The following is a 25,417-nucleotide window of genomic DNA, read 5'->3' on the forward strand; positions in this document are numbered from 1 at the left end:
GTATTAGGGAGTTATTGATGGACAATGAGCCAAGCTGAATGGATGAAATCTCTTAGAAAATGATTATGAATAAGAAGAGGAATGGGTTGTAGTATACTGTTAAAAAAAAAAAATAGCCACATATGCCTCTTGCCAAATTTGCATGACTCTGCAATGTGATTTTGTCTCCCACTAAAAGGTGGAGTTTATTTCTCCACCCTTGGAGTCTGAACTGGCCTTGTGTCTTATTCTGACCCATAGAATATGGTGAAAGTGATGAGTGGGAATCTGAGCCTAGAAGTCAAGAGAACTGGCAGCTTCTGCTCTTGCACTTGAGACCACCATGTTAAGAAACCTAGATTAACCCTGTGAGAAGGTAAACGACAATGAGACAAAGGCTCAGCCAACAGCCACCACCAACACCCATACATGAGACTAAAGTTGTAGATTACTGAGGCCCCAGTCAGCCACCAGACAAGGTCATGAGTAACCACAGATAGGGGCAGCAGAAGCCCTCAGCCAAGCCAACCTCAACTTGCTACCCCGTAGAATCATGATCAAATAAAATATTTGCCACTTTATAGACTCTAAGTTTATTTGTTTTTTGTTTTTAGACAGAGTCTTGCTCTGTCACCCAGGCTGGACTGCAGTGGCACGATCTTGGCTCACTGCAATCTCCACCTCCTGGGTTCTAAACAATTCTGTCTCAGCCTCCCGAGTAGCTGGGATTACAGGTGCATACCACCACACCCGGCTAATTTTTGTATTTTTTAGTAGAGACAGCATTTCACCATGTTGGCCAGGCTGTTCTCGAACTCGTGACCTCATGTGATTTGCCCACCTTGGCCTCCCAAAGTGCTGGGATTACATTTAGCCACTAAGTTTCAAAGTTGTTTGTTATGTAGTGATAGACCACTGATGTAGTAGCTGAGGAGTCTTGAGAAACTCCAATATTTAAATATTCAGTAGAGAAATGTAAATTGACATACACACACAAAAAAGGTAGTCAGAACCAGGAAGAAAATCAGAAAGGTATAATGTCACAGAAGCAAGATATAGACCCACAGAAACAAAGCAAAGTGTTCACAGAATAAAGGAATGCAATGTGTCAAATATAGCTGAAAGGTCAAATAAGATGAGATAAAAAGGTACTTTTGGATTTAATGACATGAAGGTTGTGGTCACACAGTGACAACTGGGGCAGAGGGAAAACTTACAAGCTCAGCTCTGGACAAATAGAGTTTGAGATGTCTATGGGATATTTAAGTATATTTGTCCAGCATGTAGTTAGATAATATATGACCTGAAGCTCAGTTTAGGGCCAGTAAGCATAAAGGTGGTCGATAAAACTGTTAGTGTAAATGAGATCATCAGGGAGACCATGTCAATGGGTGGGAAGGGATCTTAGTGCACAGCAAGGTTTTACAGTGTGAGCACAGGCAGAAAACACACAAAGAAGCTCATGAAGAGGAGAACTGGGAGAATGAGGTTCATGAAAGACAAAAGTGTTTCAAAAAGAAACAAGAAAGGCCAGGCATGGTGGCTCATGCCTGTAATCCCAACACTTTGGGAGGCCAAGGTAGGAGGATCATTTGAGCCTAGGAGTTCAAGACTAGCCGGGGCAACATCTCTGCAAAAATACAAATAAAAAAATTACCCAGGCATGGTGGCATACACTGTAGTCCCAGCTATTCCGGTAGCTGAGGCAGGAGGATAGCTTAAGCCTGGGAGGTCGAAACTGCAGTGAGCTGTGATGGTGCCACTGCACTCCAGCCTAGGCCACACAGCAAGACCCTGCTGATGCAGGGTAAGTGAGTCCTAAAGTGGACCTTAGCTCACTGGGTTCTTGGTTTTTCCCAGTAAATAATTTAAGGGCAAGCCAAGGGTGGAAGAAAACAGCTTTGTTGAAGAGGCAGTGTTACAGCTCTGTGACTGCTCCTGCAAAGCAGGGCTACCCCATTAGGCAGAGGGTAGCAACTCAGGGCATTTTGCAGTCATAGTTATACTCATTTTTACTTGCATGCAGATTAAGGGATGGTTTGTGCAGAAATTTCTAGGGAAGGGGCAGTAACCATTGGGTCATTTCCATGGAAAGGGGTGGTAACTACCAAGTGTTGCCATGGCAATAGTAAATTGACATGGCACACAGTGGGCATATCTGATTGAAAGCTGCTTTTGTCCTGGCCCTGTTTTAGCTAGTTCTCAATCTGGTCCAGTGTCCAAACCCCGCGTCTCGTGTCTAGTCCTGCCTCCTACCTCACCATCTCAAAAAAAGAAAAGGCGGGGTGCAGTGGCTCACGCCTGTAATCAATCCCAGCACTTTGGGAAGCAGAGGCTGGCGGATCACGAGGTCAGGAGATCGAGACCATCCTGCCTAACACGGTGAAACCCTGTCTCTACTAAAAATACAAAAAATTAGCCGGACGTGGTGGCGGGCGCCTGTAGTCCCAGCTACTCGGCAGGCTGAGGCAGGACAATGGCGTAAACGCGGGAGGCGGAGCTTGCAGTAAATCGAGATCGTGTCACTGCACTCCAGCCTGGGCGACCGAGCAAGACTCTGTCTCAAAAAAAAGGGGGGGAGGGAGGGGGAATGAGAAGTAATTATGTCAAATGCAGTAGAAAAATCTCCTAAGGCAAGAAGCAGAAGGTCCCCTCTCACATACCGCTCTGAATCTGACACTATTTGCCAGAGCAGTTTCAGCAGTGCGGTGCGAAGCCAGCAAGGGCATGCTGAGCAATGATGAAAATTAGAATATGGATGCCCACATGTAGAGACTCTTGGTGCTGCGGACAGGGCAAAAAAGGGCACTTTTGAGGACCATGTGCTTTGTTTTCTGTTTCATTTTGTTTTGAGACTGACTTAAGTTTATTAATTGAGGGGAAACACCCCAGTGGAATGTTTTTCCAACATTTGCTTTCCCCAGCTTTTTTGAAAAGTCCTTCAACTTGTGTTTAGTTTTAACTATATCACCTTTCATGTCACTATATAACTGGGTAAAATCCACAGGTTTATTTGCTTTTAGGTTAGTTGATTCTCAATTGAGTGGGGGTGGGGCAGGGCCTTTTTCTCATGGCTATCTTCAAGTCACAGTCAGAGAAGTATCTAGTACTTCAAGAGTTCCCAAACAGCACTAAGAAAAAAAGCAAAATTCCCTGGTCAAATAAATTTGAGAAAGGCTACATTAAAAAAAGAAATCTCCCTCTGAGAAACTGACAAAGTATATTAGCATATTAAAGCCTCTGAGACATTCTACATTAAACAAAAAACTCTGTTTAACAGTTTAACAAACAAACTAATTTCCCCCAGGGGGAATGCTTTTTTCTCTGCATGTTAATAACATACCAGAATTTTCACTTATCACCAGTTTAGGAAACCCTGCTGTAGCTGATTGATTCTACCTATGGATTCCTTTTGGGTTTTACAATAGAGAGATACTTCTCCATCTTATCTCTAGATTTAGGGATCCCTGTTACCTCAGGGACTTGGAACCCTCCCTAGACTATTTACAGTAAAGAATGGTGATAACATCACCAGTTATTACCTTAAGATCCCCTTTGTAACACCAGGGTCAGCGGGTACTCAACAAAATATTGGGCTGAGGGCAAGGATGACTGAGGAGAGTTCAGCAAGAGACATCTTTAACTAAGGGTAACAAAATTCCCAGTCCGTGAAAGGATTGGAAAGTTATTAAACACTTTCCTAGAAGGATATGAGTTGGTGACAGGATCTAAGTGCCTCCCTACATGTCTGCAGGAAGCCATCAACTAAACTACAATGATTCTTTAAGATACAAAATTGGGAATGGTAACATATTTTGAAGTTCTGTTGAAATAAAGAATCATGATATTAATGCCCATGGAAATGAAAGGGCGATCAACACTACGGGTTGAAAAGGGGGAAATTGTAGAGCACAGATGTGTTCGTGTGGCAGTGTGCTATCTCTAGCAAAACTCAGAGAAGAGAGAGAACAATGAAATTGTGATTGACCCCAGTGTGAGCCCAGTTGAGGTTCAGCTGCCAACCTTCTCTTTCACATCTTATGAAAGTCATTATTTAAGCTTTAAGCACAGCCAACTTTTTTCTTTTCTTTTTTTTTTTTTTTTTGAGACACAGTCTTGCTCTGTTGCCTAGGACAGAGTGCAGCAGTGACATAATCTCGGCTCACTGGAGCCTACACCTCCAGGCTCAAACGGTTATCCTGCCTCAGCCTTCCGAGTAGCTGGAATTACAGGAGTGGCCCACCATGCCCAGCTAATTTTTGCATTTTTAATAGAGATGGGGTTTCACCATATTGCCCAGGCTGGTCTTGAACTCCTGGCCTCAAGTGATCCACCTGCCTTGGCCTCCCAAAGTGCTGGGATTACAGGCATCAGCCACAGTGCCCAACCCAACCAACCTTTTTAAAAATAAATATTTTAAAAATTGCTATTTCACATATATGCTAGTATTTACATTTATCCACACATCAAGAATTGGAAGATAATCATCATTTCCACGAAGCCTACAATAACAATGTTTTGGCTCCAGGCTCCCTCTACTGTCTTTGAAATAATAAACAAACATTTTATGGCACCCTCCTGACTAGATTCCAATATTTATGAGAGTCAAAACAAACACAATCTCATGCAATAATAAAGGATATCCTTAGTATGATAATCAGGAAGTTCAATACTTGAAGAAAGTTGAAAAAATATGAACTACTTAATAAAATATTAATATAAATAAAGCCATATGAAGTTGCCATTATTTGACCATTTTTTATTCACAAATGGTAATTTCATATGGTTTGACCTAATATATGAACATTTAATTGTCAAAGAATAGGAGGGTATGTGTGTGTGGTGTGTGTGTGGGGGGGTGTGTGTTGCAGGAAAGATTGTTGCTTTTAATAAATAGATATCTATTATTAAATTCCCTAAATGCATTGGTTAATTTACATGATGTTTCTTGACAAATATTAACTACAGGATATGTTAAGGCCATGTGTCATAGGAATATATGTATTATAATTTGTGTTTAGAAGAAAGAATCTACCTTCAGATTAATAAATGTGAAAATACAAAATGTTTCACATGAAAAGGTAAATGAAAGAAATGCAGCAAAGCCATATGCTTACAAGAGGAAAGCTGGAAATAAAATAGTTAACATTTTAACTGTGAGAGAAGGAAGTAGGGCAATTTGCATAGACTTCAAACAATCTCACACTGTTGAGAAAACCAGCAAATCCTGGAAAGAATTAGAGGTAAAAGCCAAAGTCAATATACTTCAAATACCCTGGGTATTTCACAGTAACTAACAAGAAAGCATCTTCTGGGTAAGTTCACACTTTGCACGAAATAAATATTAATTCTGTTGTTGGTAGTTTTCCAAAAAGTTAATATTTTACAGTTCAGAAATTTGGTTTCTTAAATTTGCCTTTGAAGCTCGAAGAATGCCTTTTGAAGTTGTGTTTTCATAGTCCTAGGAATTGAGTCTAAAAATGAAAGATGCCACCAAAGATTTGTTTGCAAACTTGTTCATCAAAACCTTCTTTTTATAGTTACTGTTCACCAATTAAATCTTACGTCTGGCATAGTGCCTGGTATATACTAAGTACTCAACAAATATTTTTGAAACAATGAGTTACATAAGAAAAGTTAAAAATTTTCAAATTGGGGACTGTTTGAATAAATTATGGATAAATATTATACAGCCATTAAAGATGTTTTGAGACTTAAATACATTTGGGAAATGTTTAAGAGGGAAAGTTAAGCAAAAAAGGATGCTAGCACTGTGTACACATCTAATGCAAATTTTATAAAGTATATATATATATACGCACAAAGAGGATAGAAGGAAAAATAGAATTATTGATTGAAGTTATTACTCAGTGGTAAAATTCTGGATGGTTTTAATTTTTTCTTTTGTGTTTCTCTATATTCGTTTTATAATCAGAAAAACACTAAAACTGATTTAAACATTTTTAACATAAGGCACTGCTAACATTCAGATTTGTAATAAAAATGAGTCCATTAAAAATCAGGGAGTTAGCCGGGCATGGTAGCTCACGCCATGTAATCCCAGCACCTTGGGAGGCCAAAGTGGGTGAACTGCTTGCACCCAGGAGTTTGAGACCAGACTACACAACACAGTGAGACCTTGTCTCTATAAAAAAAGAAGAAGAAAAAAAAATTAGCCGGGGGCAGTGGTCTGTGCCTGTAGTCCTAGCTACTCAGGAGGCTGAGGGATACAGAGGTTGCAGTGAGCTGAGATAAGGCCACTGCACTCCAGCTTTCCAACCCGGGCTACAGAGCAACACTCTATTTAAAAAAAAAAATCAGGGAGTTTAATGAAACATAGTTGTGGGATGATTCAATATTTATATAAGACTGGCTCTTCCTCTCCACTTTGTTAGAACAAACTCTTGCTAGACAGACACTTTCGGTAATTTATTCAGTGGTGTAAATATACAGGCCAGGGCTAAACTGTGCTTTATTTTTGAGTATAGCACCAATAATAACTTCTGCACAAAAGTTAGGTGAATTATTTCTCAGGTTATACAAATAAAGATGAAATGTAGTGCTTTTTCATCAGAGAAAGCAAAGTAATCATCATGGGTTCAAATAGGCACTGGGCCAGGCACTTTACCTAATGATCTTTAATTCTTACAGCTATCCTGAAAGTAGTTTTATTTATATACAGAATATTATGGTAGAAGTAATAATAATATCTGAGTTGTTGAGGAATTGTCATGTGCCCGGCTCTGTGTCAGGGGCTTTATTTTCTCTCATTCCATGTTCTGAGCTACAGGGGCAGGTAGTGCACGTATTTCCACTTGGCACTTGAAGACCTTGAGGCCCAAGGTGGAAGCCAGATCGCTCTAACCACTCGTCGATGTGGAGAAAATATTTTTATTCGCCAAGATCATAAATCTTTTATATACATATATATATACACACACACACACACAGGGTCTCACTTTGTTGCCCAGGTTAGAATGCAGTGACGCAATCAAGGCTCATTACAACTTCGAACCCCCCCACCCCACCCGACCCGTGCCACCATGCCCAGTTATTATATTTTTTGTGGAGACAGGGTTTCGCCATGTTGCCCAAGCTGGTCTCAAACACCTGAGCTCAAGCGATCCACACACCTCGGCCTCCCAAAATGCTGGGATTGCTGGATGCGGTGGCTCACGCCTGTAATCCCAGCACTTTGGGAGGCCAAGCTGGGCGAATCACGAGGTCAGGAGATCGAGACCATCCTGGCTAACACGGTGAAACCTCGTCTCCACTAAAAATAAAAAAAAATTAGCCAGGTGTGGTGGCGGGTGCCTGTTGTCCCAGCTATTCGGGAGGCTGAGGCAGGAGAATGGCATAAACCCAGGAGGCAGAGCTTGCAGTGAGCCTTGATGGCGCCACTGCACTCCAGCCTGAGCGACAGAGCGAGACTCTGTCTCAAAACAAAACAAAAAAAAAGTGGTGGGATTACAAGTGTGAGCCACCGTGCCTGGCCCATTAATCCATTTTTGCTCCCTTTCAGAAGCAATAAGTAAACATTAAAAACACTGCATTCTACAAATGAACTTGAGCTTTTCTGTTAGGGGGAAGAAGAGTAGGTAGAGACAGTTTAATCAAATTTGACGTTTTCTTACACTTCCTTGTAGTAGATCAATGGGAATAACCAGTCAGCCATTACCCATTCATCAGTACTAAGCAAATTCAGCAAAACTAATGTTTTCAAAGGTGTTGATCAAGACATACCCTTTGCCTTGTTTAAATGAAAAGTCCTCAATCAAACAAGACATTTTCTAGTAAGGGTGTTCCTGTAATAGAGGAGGCAGAGGCCTGCTATGTCCTTATCAAACTAGGGATGTATTTGTCAATGACTCCACTGAGTTCTTTTCAAAAACTTCCATTCTGGCATTTTTCCTTTGCCTCCTACCTATCATCAAGGGCTCACAGGAGATTTAAAGAATGAACAGATGACTAAGAGAATTAAAAAATAACCATGTCTCTGTATTCTTTTGGTTCCGGAAATGGTCCAGCTGGTTCTATTTTTATTATAATAAAATTTGCCGTTTACTAAGCATCTTCTACATATCAGAGCTTTACATATTTTTATGTCATTTTAGCTTCACAACCATCTACCAAGGTACATATCCTCAGCGGGTACCAACTCCACAGATTAAATAGGGAGTACACCTGATATTATGTGTCTACCATGTGAAAGTCGAATCCAGATTTGAGTCCAACAAACAGGCGTCCTTCAAAACACGTTGCCTAGCAACAAATTGATTCTAGTTACTTCCGGCATCCCAAGAGGAGAAAAATAACCAATTCCTTCCTAGAAGCCAAGCTTGAGGGACCTTTAGAATTCTGTAACAGAAAAGCTCCCCACCCTCTTCTGTGACCCAAGCAGTTACTTAAACACTAATACCTCCCATTGGCTGGCGTGGCAGAGCAGCAGCTCCGGCGCTAGAGGGAACCTGGGCTGCTCTCGTTGCGGGAAGAGCTGGGTCTCTGGTTCAAATCACTTGAATCTGACTTCTGGGAAAACTGGCGTCCAGGGACTCCCCCCGGGACCCATAATCTTCTTGGGGCGACCTCAGGTTGGGGGACTAAGTCCTGCAGGGGACACTTGTTCATCTACAACCAGGGACACCCATCTCTCCCAACTCGAGACTTCTTTTTACTCCCCAAGTTTAAAACTCTGAGGCCACCCCGCCCCCTTCCCTCTCCCTCGCTTAGAATCAGGTATGAACACCGACATTCCAACCCTCTTTCCTTCTTCGGCGCTCCTGAAGGTAACCGGTGCGCGTGCGCACGTCAATCCGAGGGTGTGTCCGCCCAGTTTCCGGCGCCGCGGGACACCCACGACCGCGGGGCTGTCCCTCAGCCCGGCCGCCCGCCCCGCCCCGCCCCCCCGGACCCGCCTCCCAGCCCCGCCCCGGGCCCTCCTCGCCCCGCCCGCTCCGTCCCGCGCCCTCCACCGCCCTCCGGCCTGGGCCCGCCTCCACCCAGCCTCTCCGTGGCTCCCTGGGCTGCCCCCGCCTCCGCCCCCACCCCCGCCCCCTCCCCCGCCGTCGCCCCATCCCCCCAGCCCCCACCCTCGGCTGCTGCCCGAGCTTCCTCCACACGCCGTGCAGTCTCCACGGCGACGCGGCGTCCCAGACTCGGAGCCCAGAGCCCAGCGCGAGCAGCTAGCCGGGCTGGCTCTTGGTGTCTGCCCTTCGGATGGTCGGCTGGAGAGAGCCGCCAGCTGGTAAGACACTCCGAGGCAAAGACCGGTCTCCCTCTCCCCAGCCCCGTGTGCAGCCTGACCCAGCCCCCACAGCAGACCACCCCCAGACCCGGCGCCCGAGCCTGCGGACTGCTCTACCGCTTCTGGTTCGGGCTCTGGGCCCCGCGGCTGCCAGGCGCCGCCGGGAAGGGAGGATGCGTGCGGCTGGGGTGCGCCTGGCTCGCGGCACCCTCCTCCCGCCGTGGTCGGAAGAGGTGAGGAATAGCTGTTCGGGTCTACGCGGGTGTGGAGATAACTGGGCGATTCTGACAGGCTTGTCTACACCAACATGCTTTGACCTGCCGGTTCACACGCACCAACTCCTTCCCGGCAAATAACGAGTATGGCCCAGCTCATCCCAGGGCTTCCCGCCCCCTCCGTCAGTCCTTGCCCTTGCCGGGAATTATTTTACTTATTTTTGGAAAATTAGTGAAGACATCACTACTAACTAGATGTAACTTGCTAGCCATACAAATTTCGATGTAATTTGGACAAATCATTTATATTCCCGGGCCTTGTTCTCATCTTATGCGATGATGAAGTTGACTTGAAACTTCCAAAGTGTTGATATTGTTGTCTTTTGACTACTCAAACTACTCTACACTGAGCCCTTGTAACATTTAAAGTAACACATGGTATAATGATCAATTTATTGTTTGGCATAGGTGTCTTGGCTGAATCTATTTTTGCCCCAGGAGAACCCCAGGAAGTCGCTTTTTAAAAATCTGAAAAGGACACTGGAAATGCCTTTTAATAGGTTTCATTTTTCTAAAAATCAAATGCAATGATCCCCAAATCCAACTTGTTATTTTTTAATTTTTATTTGTTTTTGTGAATTGAAATTGTTTTGGTTTTTGTAATCTCTGGAAAACAACAATAACAACAGCATTTCTCTTTAAGTGTTAAGAGTTTTCCAGAGCTGAATTCCAGCATCTCTGTAGGTATTTCACTGCACCCACTCCAGAATTCCAGAGCTTTCCACGTACGCTCACCGGTTGAGCCACATCCTCACTGTTTTCTCCCCTCTTTGCCCCATCCAGTTTCAGCATTTAGAACTGGCTTCATTTGTGACAGTTCATCTTCAGGACTGGCCTCCCTCGGCTGTAAATATACTATACAATAGTATAGGAGGAGTTATAGTAATTGTAGTTCTAGCAGGAGATGAGTGCTACTCTTATTATTTATTAGTAGCTAATTATTTTAATCCTTGCAATTTGACTCTATGAATAGGTGGTATTTTTATCCACACTTTATAGTTGAGGAACTGAATCACAGAGAGGTTAAGGAATTTGCTCAAGGTCACACAATTTGCTGGGATTTAAACATAGACAACCTGACTCCAGAGTCTGGAATCCTAGCACTATATTACACTGTAAAGGAAATATGTAAAATTTATATTTAGTCACTTTAAAGAATGAATGTAAGTGATGGATGATCCTTGACACCATTGGTATACACATTTGAAGCTATGCCATGAAATATTGTTCCTGCATCATGTAATGTTCCCCCACCAAGCTCCCTGAGGATGGAAGATAGTGCTTAATCAGCTCTGTCTCTCCTTCTTACCAGAGTTGCAGGGCCTGACTGTGTAGCTAGCTAGCTATTCATTCTGTCTTTGCCTATTAGACTATAAGGTAGCTTAGAAAGACCAGTAGCACAAAACAGTAAAATACTTGCATAAGTGGGATGAAGAAAAAACATGTAATGTCTTCCAATATTACAAGATAAATCTAAAATAAAAATTTTTTGAAATCTGAATTTTAAATGTTGGTAGTTCATTTTATAAAAGCTGTTTTTGTTTTTCTGTTTTTTGTTTTGTTTTGTTTTTCCTGAAGTCTGTGGAGTGTGGAGTCCAAATAATACCAATTGGGGAGGTTCAGAATCTTGTGGCCTCTGGTTGTATGACTCCTAAACTACAATTTCTAAATCTTGTGTCTAATCTGTTAATCCTACAAAGGCAGTCTGGTCCCCAGGCAAGAAGAGGGTTTGCTTTGGGAGAGAGTGGTTATCATCTTTGTTTCAGTGTTAACTATAAACTGATTTCTTCCCAAAGTTAGTTTGGCCTATGCCTGGGAATGAACAAGGGCAGCTAGGAGGTTACAAGCAAGATGGAGTCAGGTCAGATCTCTGTCACTGTCATAATTTTATCACTGTTACAGTCTTTGCAAAGGCAATTTCACCTCTGTTCTTCCAGTTCTGCCTCCACTGCCTGCTGACTCTGCCTTAGGTATCTCCAGTCCATGAGCCCAAAAGAAAGAATTTGATTGATCCTGGTAATCACTATTCCTCAGTTTGGATAGTATGGGAAATTACACTGTAGTCCCTTAGAGGGAAGCATTTGTTACAGTACTTTGAAGCTTGCTCTGTCACATACATATAAGAAGTTAGTACCCACTTCACCTATAAGATTCTGAACTTCTCAGAGTATCTTCATCTTTGTGTCCCCAGAGCTTAGCACAGTTATATCTGACATGTAGTAGGTGCTCATCAAATGTCTAGTATTGTATTATTTATTGTCTTTTTTTTTTTAGAGACAGAGTCCCACTCTCTTGCCCAGGCTGGAGGACAGTGGCACAGTCATAGCTCACTGTAACCTCAAGCTCCTGGGCTCAAGCCATCGACCTCAGCCTCTTGAGTAGCTGGGACTACAGGCACACACCACCATGCCTGGCTAATTAATGTTTTATACAGGCATAGTTTTGCTATGTTGCCCAGGCTGTTGTCGACCTCCTATCTTCAAGCTATCCTCCGGCCTCGACCTCCCAAAGTGTTGGGATTAGAGGTGTGAGCCACGACATCTGACCCAAATACCTGTTTTAAATAGACATTGAATAGTGCATGAAAATTTGGAACTATCATAAACTGTGCTGTTCCCATTGCCACAAGGACTGTTAAAAGGTATCAGCTTTATATGTGTTCTAAATTAGTCTGCTTTTTCCCTGGAGTTACTGATCTTTCTAAACAACTGTCAGTACTTATAGGGTTTAGGTAGTTTTTGAAATTAATTAAAAGCCCTCAGAGATAATCTGCTTGTCTCAATCGTAGTAAAGGCCCATTTTTGCTTCCGTAAGCAATTTTAATCATCCCCATAGGACATCTTTCCAAACTTTTCTTTTAAATAAAACATTGAATTGTTTCAACAGTGTCCTTCCTATATGCCAGGCTCTGCTGAACACTTTACCCAGATTATTCCATTTAATCCTTGTAATAATCCACCAAAGGTGGGACGATGGTGATCCCCATTTTTCAGATGGAAGAATGGAAGCTTAAAGAAGTTAAATGACTTGTCCAGGCTCACCTGGGAAGTGACTGGAACTGGGATGTGAATCTAGTCTCTTTCACTCAAGAGCCCCACCTTTTTTTTTTTTTTTTTTTTTGAGTTGAAGTCTCACTCTGTCACCCAGGCTGGAGGGCAGTGGCACGATCTCCGCTAATTGCAACCTTCACCTTCACCTCCCAGGTTCAAGCAATTCTCCTGCCTCAGCCTCCCGAGTAGCTGGGACTACAGGTGCGCACCACCACGCCTAACCAAAATTTTTTTTTTTGTATTTTTAGTAGAGAGGGGGCTTCATCATGTTAGCCAGAATGGTCTCGATCTCCTGACCTCGTGATCCGCCTGCCTCAGCCTCCCAAAGTGCTGGGATTACAGGCATAAGCCACCGTGCCCATCCCAAGAGCCCCATCTTTTGAGTATTATTCTGTACTGTGTCCCAAGGAATTCAATGTAATGAAAGGAGATGAAATGGACATTTCCTAGCTAATGATAAAGCCAGACCTAGCAGAGCATGGGTCTCCATTAAGGACTGGGATCTGTCCATCCTACGTTTTCACCAGGTGAAAATAGGAGGAGAATTATATGCACGAATGTTTCATCTAGGTGAAGAGTGGAATGTTGCAATCCCTGAAGATCCTAGAGCTAGAAAGGAAAGGACTGCTCTAAATATAAAGGTGGGCCAGCACAGTGGCTCACGCCTGCAATCCCAGCACTTTGGGAGACCCAGGCAGGAGGATCACTTAAGGGCCAGGAGTTCGAGACCATCTTGGCCAACAAAGTGAGACCCTGTCTCTTCAAAAATAAAAAATAAAAAATAAAAAAAATAGCTGGATGTGGTAGTGCACACCTGTGGTCTCAGATACTCAGGAGGCTGAGATGGGAGGATTGCTTGAGCCCAGGTGATCGAGGCTGCAGTGAGTCATGATCATACCACCACACTCCAGCCTGGGTGACAGAGCGAGACTCTGTCTCAATAATAATATTGTTAACAAATATAAATTTGATGCTCTATGGGACACACAGGTACCCACAGGATTGTGGAACTCTGTGAAGTGAAAGTGTCTCTCAGGGGAGATCGTGTTAGATTTCTTTTGTTAAGCCCTTATTTAGTTCATTATTGCTTTGTTTCCCCTTTGGAGCTTTACTGCCCTAGATAATCAGAGGAAAATCTTTCATTTATCCTAGAGTTTGGTCTTCTACCACTGTGTTTCCCCAAAAGATGCTGTGCTGTTCCGATAGACTTTAGTTCTCTGTGAGCCTCTTGGAGAGCTAATCAAATTAACATATGTAATGTTTGGCTAGGTCAGGGTTTCCCAGAAAGCAAAGCCTGAGGCAAATTTTATATACAGCTGCTTTATTCAGGAGCATAAGTCAATGTAAGGGACTTGGATTTTAAAAAAGTAAAAATTTAATATGAAATAATGACACTTCCCTTTTATTGTCCATAGTCTTGGCCCTGAATTTTATATTCCAGAAATCCCTCAGTAGGTAATAATTATGATAATTTTTAGTCTGGTTTGGGTGTGGGAACAGTGTTGGAGGGGTGAACAAGTGAATTGTTACTTAGGAAAATTTTAAGTGTGGCCACTCCTATACTTGAAAAAAAACCTTGAGTTTATTTTTCTCTTAACTATGAGAATGAAATTTATCCAGATATATAAAAGGCTACCTTTTAGGAAAATCAGTCCCATCAGGTAACTTAGGTAAAAATTCATAGAGAAAACATTGTACCCTTATATTAATAAACACATGAGAACTTATGACGTGAGGATTATATTTTAAAATCAAAAGTCATTTCTATATGTAAATAATACTTTATTAAAAATACCATATTTTGAAATACTGTGGAAGAATTTCTTCTTGTTCTGGTCACATGTACTCTGAAAGGTGTTTTGTTATTGTTGTTGTTGTTGTTGTTGTTGTCGTTTGAGACAGTCTTGCTCTGTTGCCCAGGCTGGAGTGCAGTGGCGCAATCTTGGCTCACTGCAACCTCTGCCTCCCAGGTTCAAGCTATTCTCATGTCTCAGCCTCCCAAGTAGCTGTGATCACAGGCGCGCACCACTATGCCCAGCTAATTTTTGTATTTTTAGTACAGATGGGGTTTTGCCATGTTGATCAGGTTGGTCTTGAACTCCTGACCTCAGGTAATCCACCCGCCTCAGCCTCCCAAAGTGCTGGGATTACAGGTGTGAGCCACTGCGCCTGGTCTTAAAAGGTGTTTTTTGTTGTTGTTGTTGTTGTTTTGTGACACCAATAAACTGGAATGTGGCAGATAAGTTACATAAAACCAAAAAGATAACAGAGAATTTCTTTTTTTTTTAACTGTTATTTTAGGTTTGGGGTTATGTGTGAAGGTTGGTTACAAAGGTAAACGTGTCATGAGGGTTTGTTTTACATATTATTTCATCACCCAGGTATTAAGCTCAGTACCCGTTAGTTATCTTTTGTGCTTCTCTCCCTCCCCACCCCCTCCCCACAGAAGGCTTAATTTCTCTAGACTTTTTAAACTAAATTTCATAATCCAGAAGAATGAGATTTTACAGTTAGAATGGAAATAATGCTACTAAATACAAAAAACAAAATACATACTTAATACCCAACTGACAGATTGTGTTCTGTGTTCTATTTGTATTTTAAATCTATATAAGTGTTTAGAGGCTTATGAAGTAAATATTTTGGTTTTTGCAGGACTTCTGTAGACAAGACAGATACTGTAAAGGTGAGAGTATATAATTTTTTAGGATGTTTTGGGTCTATTTTACCATCAATTTGTACAGTTTTTAAATAATCAGCTTTAGTATAAAATTGTATTTTATTCTAGATAATAGAAATGTTTACATAAAGGCTATTAGTAAATTATTTCAAATATCTCAAACTAAAATAATAATGCTAGTTTTTATTTCTGCTTCTATTTTAGACAGCAAAGAACAGACAGAATGGCAGATTGCTAATGTCTGATCCAAAGGGTAAATGATTTATTACTTTCAAAGAATATGTTTAGCCACTATTTTGTCCTAAATATTAAGAAGAACATTGGAATGGCGAGTGTCATTGAATGACTTAGCAATTAAATCCTTTATTATTTTGCTTATCCTTTTAAAATTCCTAACTATTTGCCATTTAGAAATGTATGTTAGGGACATCACTGTTAATAAAATACTGAGGGTATTTTTTTCTTTTTCAGAAAAAGTGACGATTGAATCAAATGAAGCAATGTCAGAGTAAGAAAATGTCTTTGATTGTGCAGCTGATTTCTCCCATGCCTTTTAAGCAATTAGAACTAGATAATGCAGCCATTTGTCACCCAATTAAATTTGAAAGGCCAGAAATGCATGGATTAGCACTTCAGCTTTTGCTTCAGTCAAAGCAGTTGTTACTTAGATAAAAGGACAGTTAAAATGAAAAATGAATTTTGATAAAAATGTAGAAGTTTAGATAATATTCACTTCTACTTTTTAATGCTTAAACACCCTGGATTCTGTGTTTTACTTGTGTCATAATTTTCATAGCTCATTCCTATTTCCCTTTGATACTTATTTCTTTCAAAATATTTCTTCAAGTGAATATTTACTTTAAAATTAAACCAATTATTTTCTGTAACATGAATTGTTACTACTCAATAAATAAAATAATCACCTCAACTAGTTGAAGAAACTGGTGTTAAAAAAATTACATCGTTTCCAGCCTTTTGGCTAAGATCAAGTGTAAAAAAAAAATCACAGTACAATATCAATTTAGTAACTAAATGTTAAGTATCTGCCCTGTTCAAGACTCTGATTCTGATAATCTATTAAAGCCCTTCCTGTATTCATCTCTTACTTTCTGGAAAAAAAAAAATCTCTATTTATTCTATGAAAAATTACGGCTTGAAAGTTGATCATATACACATTTGTGAGGATTACTGACATTAGTAGATACTGTTCTGGTGGGATTCTTCTATTCAAATTCGTATTGTTTTGGTTTATTCTAAATATTGGCTGGGAAAAATTCTACCTTAGGTAGCATATATTTAAATTTTCATATTGTCAAAACTAAAAATGTCCACCTTGGCTTTTGTTGTAAATTATATATATATTACATATTATATAATACTTTTTTTTATTAAAGAGAAAGTAATGTATAGCAAATCAGTGACAGAGGTCCTCATTTATTTTCATTTAAAGTTACAATCAACCAGAAAAAAAGAGCCTTGTTACATATAGTAATCTACATGTAATTTTATACGTATCCTATTACATGGTTGAAAACATTTAATAAAATCTAAAAAATGTTTAGTTGTCTTTGAGGGATATTTGAAATGTAACTTTCAATAATAGTAATAGAAGTTACTAGATCATAGATGAAAAGAAATTACTGTTGTATCCATGAGCCCCAGTGTTCTTTGAGTGATAAGCAGTGTTGGAACTGGAACGAGGGGTGTTCCACCTCCTGAGGTAGATAAACCCCAGGGATAAATCAGATGCAGCCTAGGCCAAAATAGAAAAGCAGAGTGGCTACTTGTTCTCTTGATCTCAGTCATAATTGCATCTGCCTCTCAAACTGCTTCTTGCAAGGTCAAAATGATCATTTCCCTTCAATTTGCTTGCAGAGAAGGAGAAGGGTGGACAGTGTAGCCAATAAGCTTCACAAGTGTGTAGTTTTGTCACCTCAGGTACTTCACCCAGAGTTGAAGGTAAACAGGGCTAGTCCTAGACAAAAATGATCAAGTAGGAAAAAACATCAGGGGGGATCTTTGCACGGGAAGAGTGTCACTGACCTGCAAAGTTGATGAATTTTTTCAGTGTAGCTTCCATTCCACTCCCCACCCTGCTGCTGGCTTCATAGTCTGATTGGCAAGTGAGATTTGCCAAAAGATTTCATTTAGGTTGGGTTAGGGAAAACTCAAAGTTTTTTCATTGCTTTAGTTTTTGTATTTTTCACTCCAGTCCCAGCCACAAGAAGTATGTGGACTCTATAAACCACGAGTTTCAAACTTCTGGGCGCACAAATCCCACATTTAACATTTTCTTTTCCTTAGAAATCGTATGTGGGAAAGATTTTGTCTACCCAGCAAAGTGCTTTTAGTTGACAAACTATTTTCAGTAGTAGAAATAAAATATGTATTTAATGCTGGATAAAGTTTTCTAGATTTTGGACCTTACTTGATTTTTTGGTCAAGCTTTCAAGCATAAAGATTGAGGGGAAAATGGCTGAAGCAAATCCACAGCACTCAACACTGACTGAGCCTGAAAAAAATTGTATCTAGGACTTTTCTTACCCAATCACATGTTTTATAACCTTTTCTAAAATGAATAACGAGCTATTTTTTTCTTCCCATTTTTATACCTCAAGTAAATGTCTCCTTGGACACAGACCAAGATTGACAAGCAAACTTAATACACCACCAACACAGATCTCTCTAAATGTAGCTAAGACATTCTCAGAAAAGTAAGTTTTAATTAATTTTGTTTTTAGGCCCATGTTTGACAAGTATAAATCATTTTATGACAAAGTTTAAAATAGAAATCTCCTGAAAAAATTATTAATTTCAATAGAAGTTTTGGGATACTTCCTAAATATACCCAACATGCTGAGGAAAAAATTCTAAAACTTAGGTTATCTGCCTCTGTCATAAATATGTTCCAATGGAGTGTCTAACCTGATTAGCTCTGTAATATTGTTAAGTACTAAATTAAATACTTTTGCATTTCCAAAGGATATTACTACATAAAGTAAAATTTTAAATCTTTCCTCAGTTGTAATTATAGTTAACAAAAACAGATCTGTTATACTATACTAGTTATCTGTTTTTCTTAAATAGTTAGGGGACTTATGACCATAAATAACATCACTTTCTCAAATAGAAGTCAATAGATTTTAGGTGAAGAGGAAATTGACCTTTGGGCCTCTGATTCTTTGAAACTACGCAAGAAAGACCATAGAAAGTGAACAGAAAAGCCATTTATATCTTACTGTTAAAATCAGGATTTGATTAGCTCTCATACAGGTATTTTTCTGGCATGTTCACTGCTTCCAAATAGTAATATTCCATTTATCTTCAGGTCATTGAGTATGTTGGTTGCCTCCATGTGTGTTTCATTAAAATTATTATAGGCATTTCTAGTTATTCAAATACCTAGAACTATACTAGCTAAATTCCTTTTTTAAGGTATATAACTCAGTGAATATATAAGTGCCATATTTTATTCTAAAGCACACATTTTTTTCATATTTTAACACCTTTTACAATCAATGTTATCTTACACTTACATTTGGCAATATTTTTTCTTTTTTAGTGTACATAAAACAATGGTATGTCTTGTAATAAATAGATGGTATCTTAGATTCAATGAAATACTTTAATTCAGGGAAGAAAAAAGACATGAAAACCCTTTTATGTAGATCAGCTATGAGAGCGTATAAATTTTAGTAATCACTAGTGTGGTGACCTTTTACATAATAGGAGTCTCACAATCCTGGAAACTGAATATTTCAATGATTCCACAACTTTTCATATGTAGAGTTTCTTCTTGGATGCTTTCTGTCACAACTAGAAGATCGAGCGGGGCAGAGGCAGAACAAATGTAAATCATCTTTGCTGTGCATTTTTCATTTCCAGAGAAGGGTTTTGCTTTAGCCACATATACTGGGGGAGTAAAGATTCCATTCCCTCCCGTAGTATTAAGAATATAACAACCTGGTCAACCTATTTGTTAAATTAGTGCATAGGACCACTAACTTAACGACTAATGTTCTGGATTCACATTTCCATGAGGGGAAAAAACAGAGCCATTGTAACTTTGGGGAACAAATAATACTTTACATCTTTTTATATATTCCCATACAAACTAGAAGGTGAATTTTTAAAACTTTATGAAGGAGTCAAATTAAAAGACTCTCAAGGCCTCAAAAAAAGAGACTTGGGGTTTTTTCCCACAAGCATAGGGTGCCTGTGTTTGTGAACAGAGGGCACCACATTAAGAATTCCTTGTTTCAGTGTGTTATTTACTAACACGAAGCTTCAAGCTTGAAGTCTAAAAGGGAGAGTTAACCCATTTTTAGTTAAGCTACTTAATGAAAAAGGCTATTTTATATTATGACCAAGGGCTAATATTATGTTATGCATAAGCATAGCATTTAGCAATGGCAAAAATCGATTCATAAACTTAAAAACTCAAGGCTAATTCTCTTAGTTTTATTGCATCATATCACTGTGATATACCAAAGACATTTATATAACTGATTACTTAAATGCTGTGTGTTAAAGAACTCTGAAGAGTCTAGGAATACAATAACAAATGCCAGTCAGCAATAGAATTTTAATCATCGCAAAATAATTTGTAATGCTTTTCCACAAAGAAGATACTACATTTTAGCTATTATTTTATTGTTGGCATATTATATTGTATGTTTATATTAAATGTAGTGTGTGTGTTTAAAGCATTAAACAGAATTATGACCTAAGAAAATATTTTTTCACTGTCTAACATAGGAAGGAAGTCCCTTCTAAGAATATTGAAAATAAAGTCTCTTTAAAGAATATTGAAAATAGAGTATCTTCAAGGAGTATCGAAAGTAAAGATATCTTAACAAATCTACAGTCTGACCTACTGTCATCTTCCTGCTTAAAAGAAAGCACAGGTAATAACATTTGTTTCACTGAATTAACTAACTATGGCTTCTAATTGAACCCTCCTTTTCTGCGACCTTGGGGAACTGACAACTCTGTAGATCTGGGGCGGGTAATGAGAATCAGTAGTTCTTCAAAGTCATGTTCTGGGTGATTCTTATATTCAGCCTGATATAAGATCCATGGATATACATTACATAAGATGATAATTACAGAGCCTTAAGTCCTGGAATAAGTTAAAATACTTATGAAAGCATTAACACATTCCATTCATTTAACAACAGTTGAAAGCCAGAGTGCCAGGCACTGGTTTTAGAGGCTGTGGATACAACAGTTGGCAAAATAGGGAAAGCCCTTGTCCTTATAAAGTTTACATTCTAGTAGAAGACATACAGCTGACTATTAAAAATAAATAACAGGCCAGGTATAGTGGCTCATGTCTGTAAATCTCAGCAGTTTGGGAGACCAAGGCAAGAGGATCAGCCTAGGTTGAGCCCTAGAGTTTGAGACCAGACTGGGCAATATAGCAAGACCCCACCTTAAAAAAATTTTTTAAATTGAAAAAGAAAAATTGCCAAGCATGCTAGTATACACTTGTAGTCCTAGCTACTAGGAAGGCTGAGGCAGGAGGATTATTTGAATCCAGGAGTTTAAGACTGCAGTGAACTATGATCATGTCCCTGCGCTGGGTGGGTGACACAGCAAGACTGTGTCTCAAAAAGAAGTCTAAAAGAAATTGAAAATTAAAAATAAAAATAAATAATAGGCTGATGTAAAGATAGTAAGTTATCCAAGTTGATTGTTCATAGCTACAGAATTAACTCCTTGTTTTACTCTTTCTCCCCTTCTCACTACTGCACTTGACTAGTCTAAAAGAAAAAACAATTAAAAACACAAACACTGTAATCTTAGCACTTTGGGAGGCCGAGGTGGGTGATCACTTGAGGCCAGGAGTTCAAGACCAGCCTAGCCAACATGGCGAAACCCAGTCTCTACTAAACATACAAAAATTAGCCAGGTGTGGTAGGGTGCGCCTGTAGTCACAGCTACTCAGAAGGCTAAGGCACAAGACTCGCTTGAACCTGGGGAGCAGAGGCTGCAGTGAGCCGAGATCACACCACTGAACTCCAGCCTGGGCAACAGAGCAAGACCCTGTCTCCAAAATAAATAAATAAATAAATAAAAATAAAAACACAAACACATAAGCAAGATAATTACAGGTTGTGGTAGATGCTATAATGTAAATAAACAGCTCCTGGGGAGAGGACTGCTTTAGATCTAGGGATCAGGAAACTTCTCTCGTGCTGCTAAGTGTTTGTGACATGAATGAGATCGTTCCTGTGACATCACAAAATGTCCCTAATTCCTCATTATGACCTCCCTTGGTGACATCAGTGCTTTGAGTCGGTCTACAGGCTGGGTGCACACTGGACGATCAGGGTGGTTGTGAGCTGATGGAGACTGTAAATGAACCAGAAACAGGTAGATGGATGGCCTGAATAACACAACCATCATACTCTTGGAAGAACTTGATATTCCTTTTCAGGGTAGTACTTTGGGTTTAGGGTCAGGAGTTTGTTTTAGAGTCATAAGTTTTATCTTTTTTTTTTTTTGGTCTTTGTTTTCTTAACATTGTCTTCTATGAAGCTCTCCTAGATTTCCTCACTTTCTTCTTCCTAACACAAGTGGGTATACACGATTTAGAATAGCTCATGGCCACCTTCCCATCAAAGAAGGCATCTCAAAGACTTCCCAGGCACTCAAATCATACAAGAAGGGGTGGGTGTAACACAAGTTCAATTTCAAACTGTGAAAGACTTCCGCAAAACTGAAGAAGCCAGCAGACTCACTCAGTAGTATTTCCCCAGGAGACAATTTAAACTTACTTTAATAGAAGTATATTTATTTTATTGTGTATTAGTAAAAATAGTACAAGACATAGTTAAGAATATGGACTCTAGGGCCAGACCGACTCACAGATTTACCACTTAATTAGCTGTGTGAAGTTGGCCAGTATATTTAACCTCTCTGTCCCTCAGTTTCCTCACCTACAAATGGGAATAAAAATAGTACATACCTCATTGATGTTGAGAGATATAAATGAGTTAAAATATGTAGTGTTTTGAATATAAGTTTGTTATGATAATTGTTACTTTTATTAATATATCAGTTTAATGAATGGTAATAGGATCTGGCAAAATTTAATTTGCAAACTTTTCGATGTCTATTGATTAATTAGGTATATTCTCTTTTAGGTGAAGTGAGCAAAGATGCAGTCATTGTAAAGCAGGAGAAAAATAATGAATATTGCCTTCAGGATATTGATGATAAGTTGTCAGAATCAGCAGAGGATGATGATGAAGATGATACCAATGATGAAGATAATGATGAAGATAGTAACCCTAAAAAGAATACTCAGGCCCCACTAGAGTTAATGGCAGAAGTAAGTTTTACTTATGCATATAATTTAAGAAACTTTAAAATATTGAAATAACTAAAGATTGAAGATTTAAAATCACTACTGTGAGAACTAAAAAAGTGGATTTCACGGAGATAGAACATAGAATGGTGGTTACCAGAGGCTGGATGGGAAGAAGGGAGAAAAAGAGAAGTCCGTTAAGCGGCACAAAAGTACAGTTAGATGGAAGGAATAAATTCTAGTATACAGTAGTACAGTAGGGAAATTATAGTTAACAGTAGTTTATTACATACTTTAAACCAGAAGAGAAAAATTGTAATATTCCCAGCACAAAGAAGAGATAAATGTTTGAGATGATGGTTAATCCAATTGCCTTGATTTGATCATTACGTATTGTATACAAGTATCAAACATGTACCCTCAAAATGTGTATATTATATATCAATAAAAAAATGAACATTTTAAAAAAGTAATAAAAAGATCCTTGTCCACACACAGATGCTTACCTGGCTACTCATCTCTCTTACTGCTTTCACCATGTTAGAGGTGAAAGAAGATTCTGGAAGGGACATGCAGTATTTTGGTAAGGCTGAGGCAGGGGTAAGAGAAGTGTTGGTATAAAACTCTTCAAGGACTGATTTAAGGAAAGCTTTCTATACACTGGGCACTATGCTAGATGCTGGGGATATAGAAATAAATAAGACATGTCTTTGCCCTTGATAACAGGCACATATGTAAATAATTACAATAAGATGAAATGCATGCTAGTAATAAAAGTATTTATTAAGTTTCTGGGAACAAGGAGGATTAAGGGGCTAACAGAAAAGAAGCAGGAGGAGCAAAGAATAAGAGGAGGATTTTTAGAGGAAGAGACACGAATAGAATCTTAGAAACCTGAAGGAAGAGGCAAGTATAGAATTCAGCTGTTAAAACAAGAGAAGGCATTACTGGCATCAGAAGAGGCACATATGAAGGCATTGAAGCCTGAAATAACACACTCAGAAATTATACATGAGCATTTACTGACAATTCTATGGAGAACAAAACAATTTTACCTCGCTTGTTGTGATATCACAGTCTACCTTTAATTATTATTATACAACCTCATGTATATTGTATAATAGGACACTCATTTCCCTTTCCCATCCTTTGTATTATTTTCTCATACATTTTACTTCTATTAATGCATATATTATAAGCCCCTCAATACATTTTTTTTTAATGGTTAATTCTCTTTTAAAGAGATTTTAAAATCTCTTTTCAAATGTCCTTTTCATTTACCCACATATGTGCATTTTCTGGTGTTCTTCATAGCTTCCTGTAGATCCCAATTTCTACCTGATATCATTTTCCCTTTACCCAAAAAACTTCTTTTAATATTTCTTATAATGCAGTTCTACTGGCAATAAATTCTCTCAGCTTTTTTTTTTTTTTGTCTTGAAAGGTCTTAATTTCACTTTCATTTAAAACAAATATTTAGCTAGAGAATTCTAGATTGCCAAAAATTTTTTTTAGTGCTTTGAACTGTTGCTTCATTATCTCATAGCTTGCATAGTTTCAGAAGGGATATCTGCTGTTCTTCTCTTTATTCATCTGTATATAATATGTCTTATACAAATTTTTTCTTCCATATTATTTTATTTCACAGTTTGATTATAGCGTTATACCGTACCTAGGTGTGGTTTTCCTCATAGTTCTGCTCATTAAGATTCTTGGATCTGTGAGTTTGTAGTCTTCATCAGGTTTGGAAAATGTTCAGTTATTCTTCACATATTTTTTCTGACCTCTGCTCTTCTTCTTTTCATCTAGGTGCAATTGCTAAAACACTGAACCACCCAGTATTGTCCCAGAGGTCGGATATTCCACTTAAATTTTTTCAGGTTTTTTCATATTTTTTTTAGATAATATCTATTGCTATGTCTTCAAGTTTATAATCTTTTCTTTGCAGTTATAATCTGCTATTAATCTCATCCTGCATTATATTTTTTTTGCATTTCAGATACTGTAGTTATCATCTCTAGAAGTTCTATTTAGATATTTTTATACCTATTATTTCTCTCATCATCACGTTCATATTTACCTCTGTTTTTGAGCATATGGCATATATTTATAATAGCTGTTTTAATATGCCTGCCTGCTAGTCTATCATCTTTGTTAATTCTAGGTCAGTTTCTACTGATTGTTTTCTCCTGCTTATGGGTCTTATTTTTTTTCCTTATTTGCATGCCTGTATTTTGTTTGTTTGTTTTAATAGATGGGGTCTTGCTTTGCCAGGCTGGAGTGCAGTGACTACTCACAGGCATAATCATGATAGACTACACCCTCAAACTCCTGGGCTCAAGCAATCCTGCCTCAGCCTCCCGAATAGCTGGGACTACGGGTGCACACCACCACACCTGGTACCTGGCAATTATTTACTGAATCCCAAACATTGTAAATTTTATGTTTTTGGGTACAAACGTTTGTTGTTTTTCTGTAAATATTGTTGGACTTCTGTAAATACTTGTTTTGGGGCACAGCTAAGGTGCTTGGAAGCAGGTATCTCTTTGACCCTTGCTTTTAAACTTTGTTAGGGAGCATCCAGGGAAGCCTTTATGTAGCATAGGGACAGTACTAAGGCAGTGCCCTTATGGGGATTCCCCAATGCTCTGCATTTAGGAGGACCTTCCACTCGGGCTGGTAAGAACATGAGCTGCTCTCAACCTTATCTGATAACCAGTGATTATTCCACCTGCTCATTCTAGTGATTCTTCCTCCAGGCTGAGATCGTTTCTTCACACTCACATGCAGATCATTACCAGCCAAAGACTCAAAGAGACACCTCAGCAGATTGCTGGAGCCCTCTGTCTTTGTGAAACTCCCTCCTCTTTTGAA

General features: G+C 39.2%; 1 protein-coding gene across 6 annotated transcripts in view; it reads left to right on the forward strand.

Moving 5' to 3' along the window:
- ERICH2 (glutamate rich 2) overlaps nt 1-25,417 on the forward strand; it is a 54,697-nt gene that overhangs the window by 18,790 nt on the left and 10,490 nt on the right. Inside the window, exons 1-7 of one of the 6 annotated variants that reach the window (XM_007965326.3) lie at nt 8,414-9,223; nt 15,204-15,234; nt 15,433-15,481; nt 15,700-15,736; nt 17,847-17,942; nt 19,987-20,135; nt 22,380-22,567. In XM_007965326.3, the coding sequence (XP_007963517.2) occupies nt 8,718-9,223; nt 15,204-15,234; nt 15,433-15,481; nt 15,700-15,736; nt 17,847-17,942; nt 19,987-20,135; nt 22,380-22,567 (1,056 nt within the window). In that variant the 5' untranslated portion in view covers nt 8,414-8,717. Of the gene's footprint in view, nt 1-8,413; nt 9,457-15,203; nt 15,235-15,432; nt 15,482-15,699; nt 15,737-17,846; nt 17,943-19,986; nt 20,136-22,379; nt 22,568-25,417 lie in introns of those variants that run through there. The other 5 variants (XM_038001938.2, XM_038001935.2, XM_038001939.2 and 2 more) reach the window with 5 other exon arrangements.

The sequence above is a fragment of the Chlorocebus sabaeus genome, chromosome 10 (genome assembly GCF_047675955.1).
Source record: "Chlorocebus sabaeus isolate Y175 chromosome 10, mChlSab1.0.hap1, whole genome shotgun sequence".
In the NCBI taxonomy this organism is placed as follows: Eukaryota; Metazoa; Chordata; class Mammalia; order Primates; family Cercopithecidae; genus Chlorocebus; species Chlorocebus sabaeus.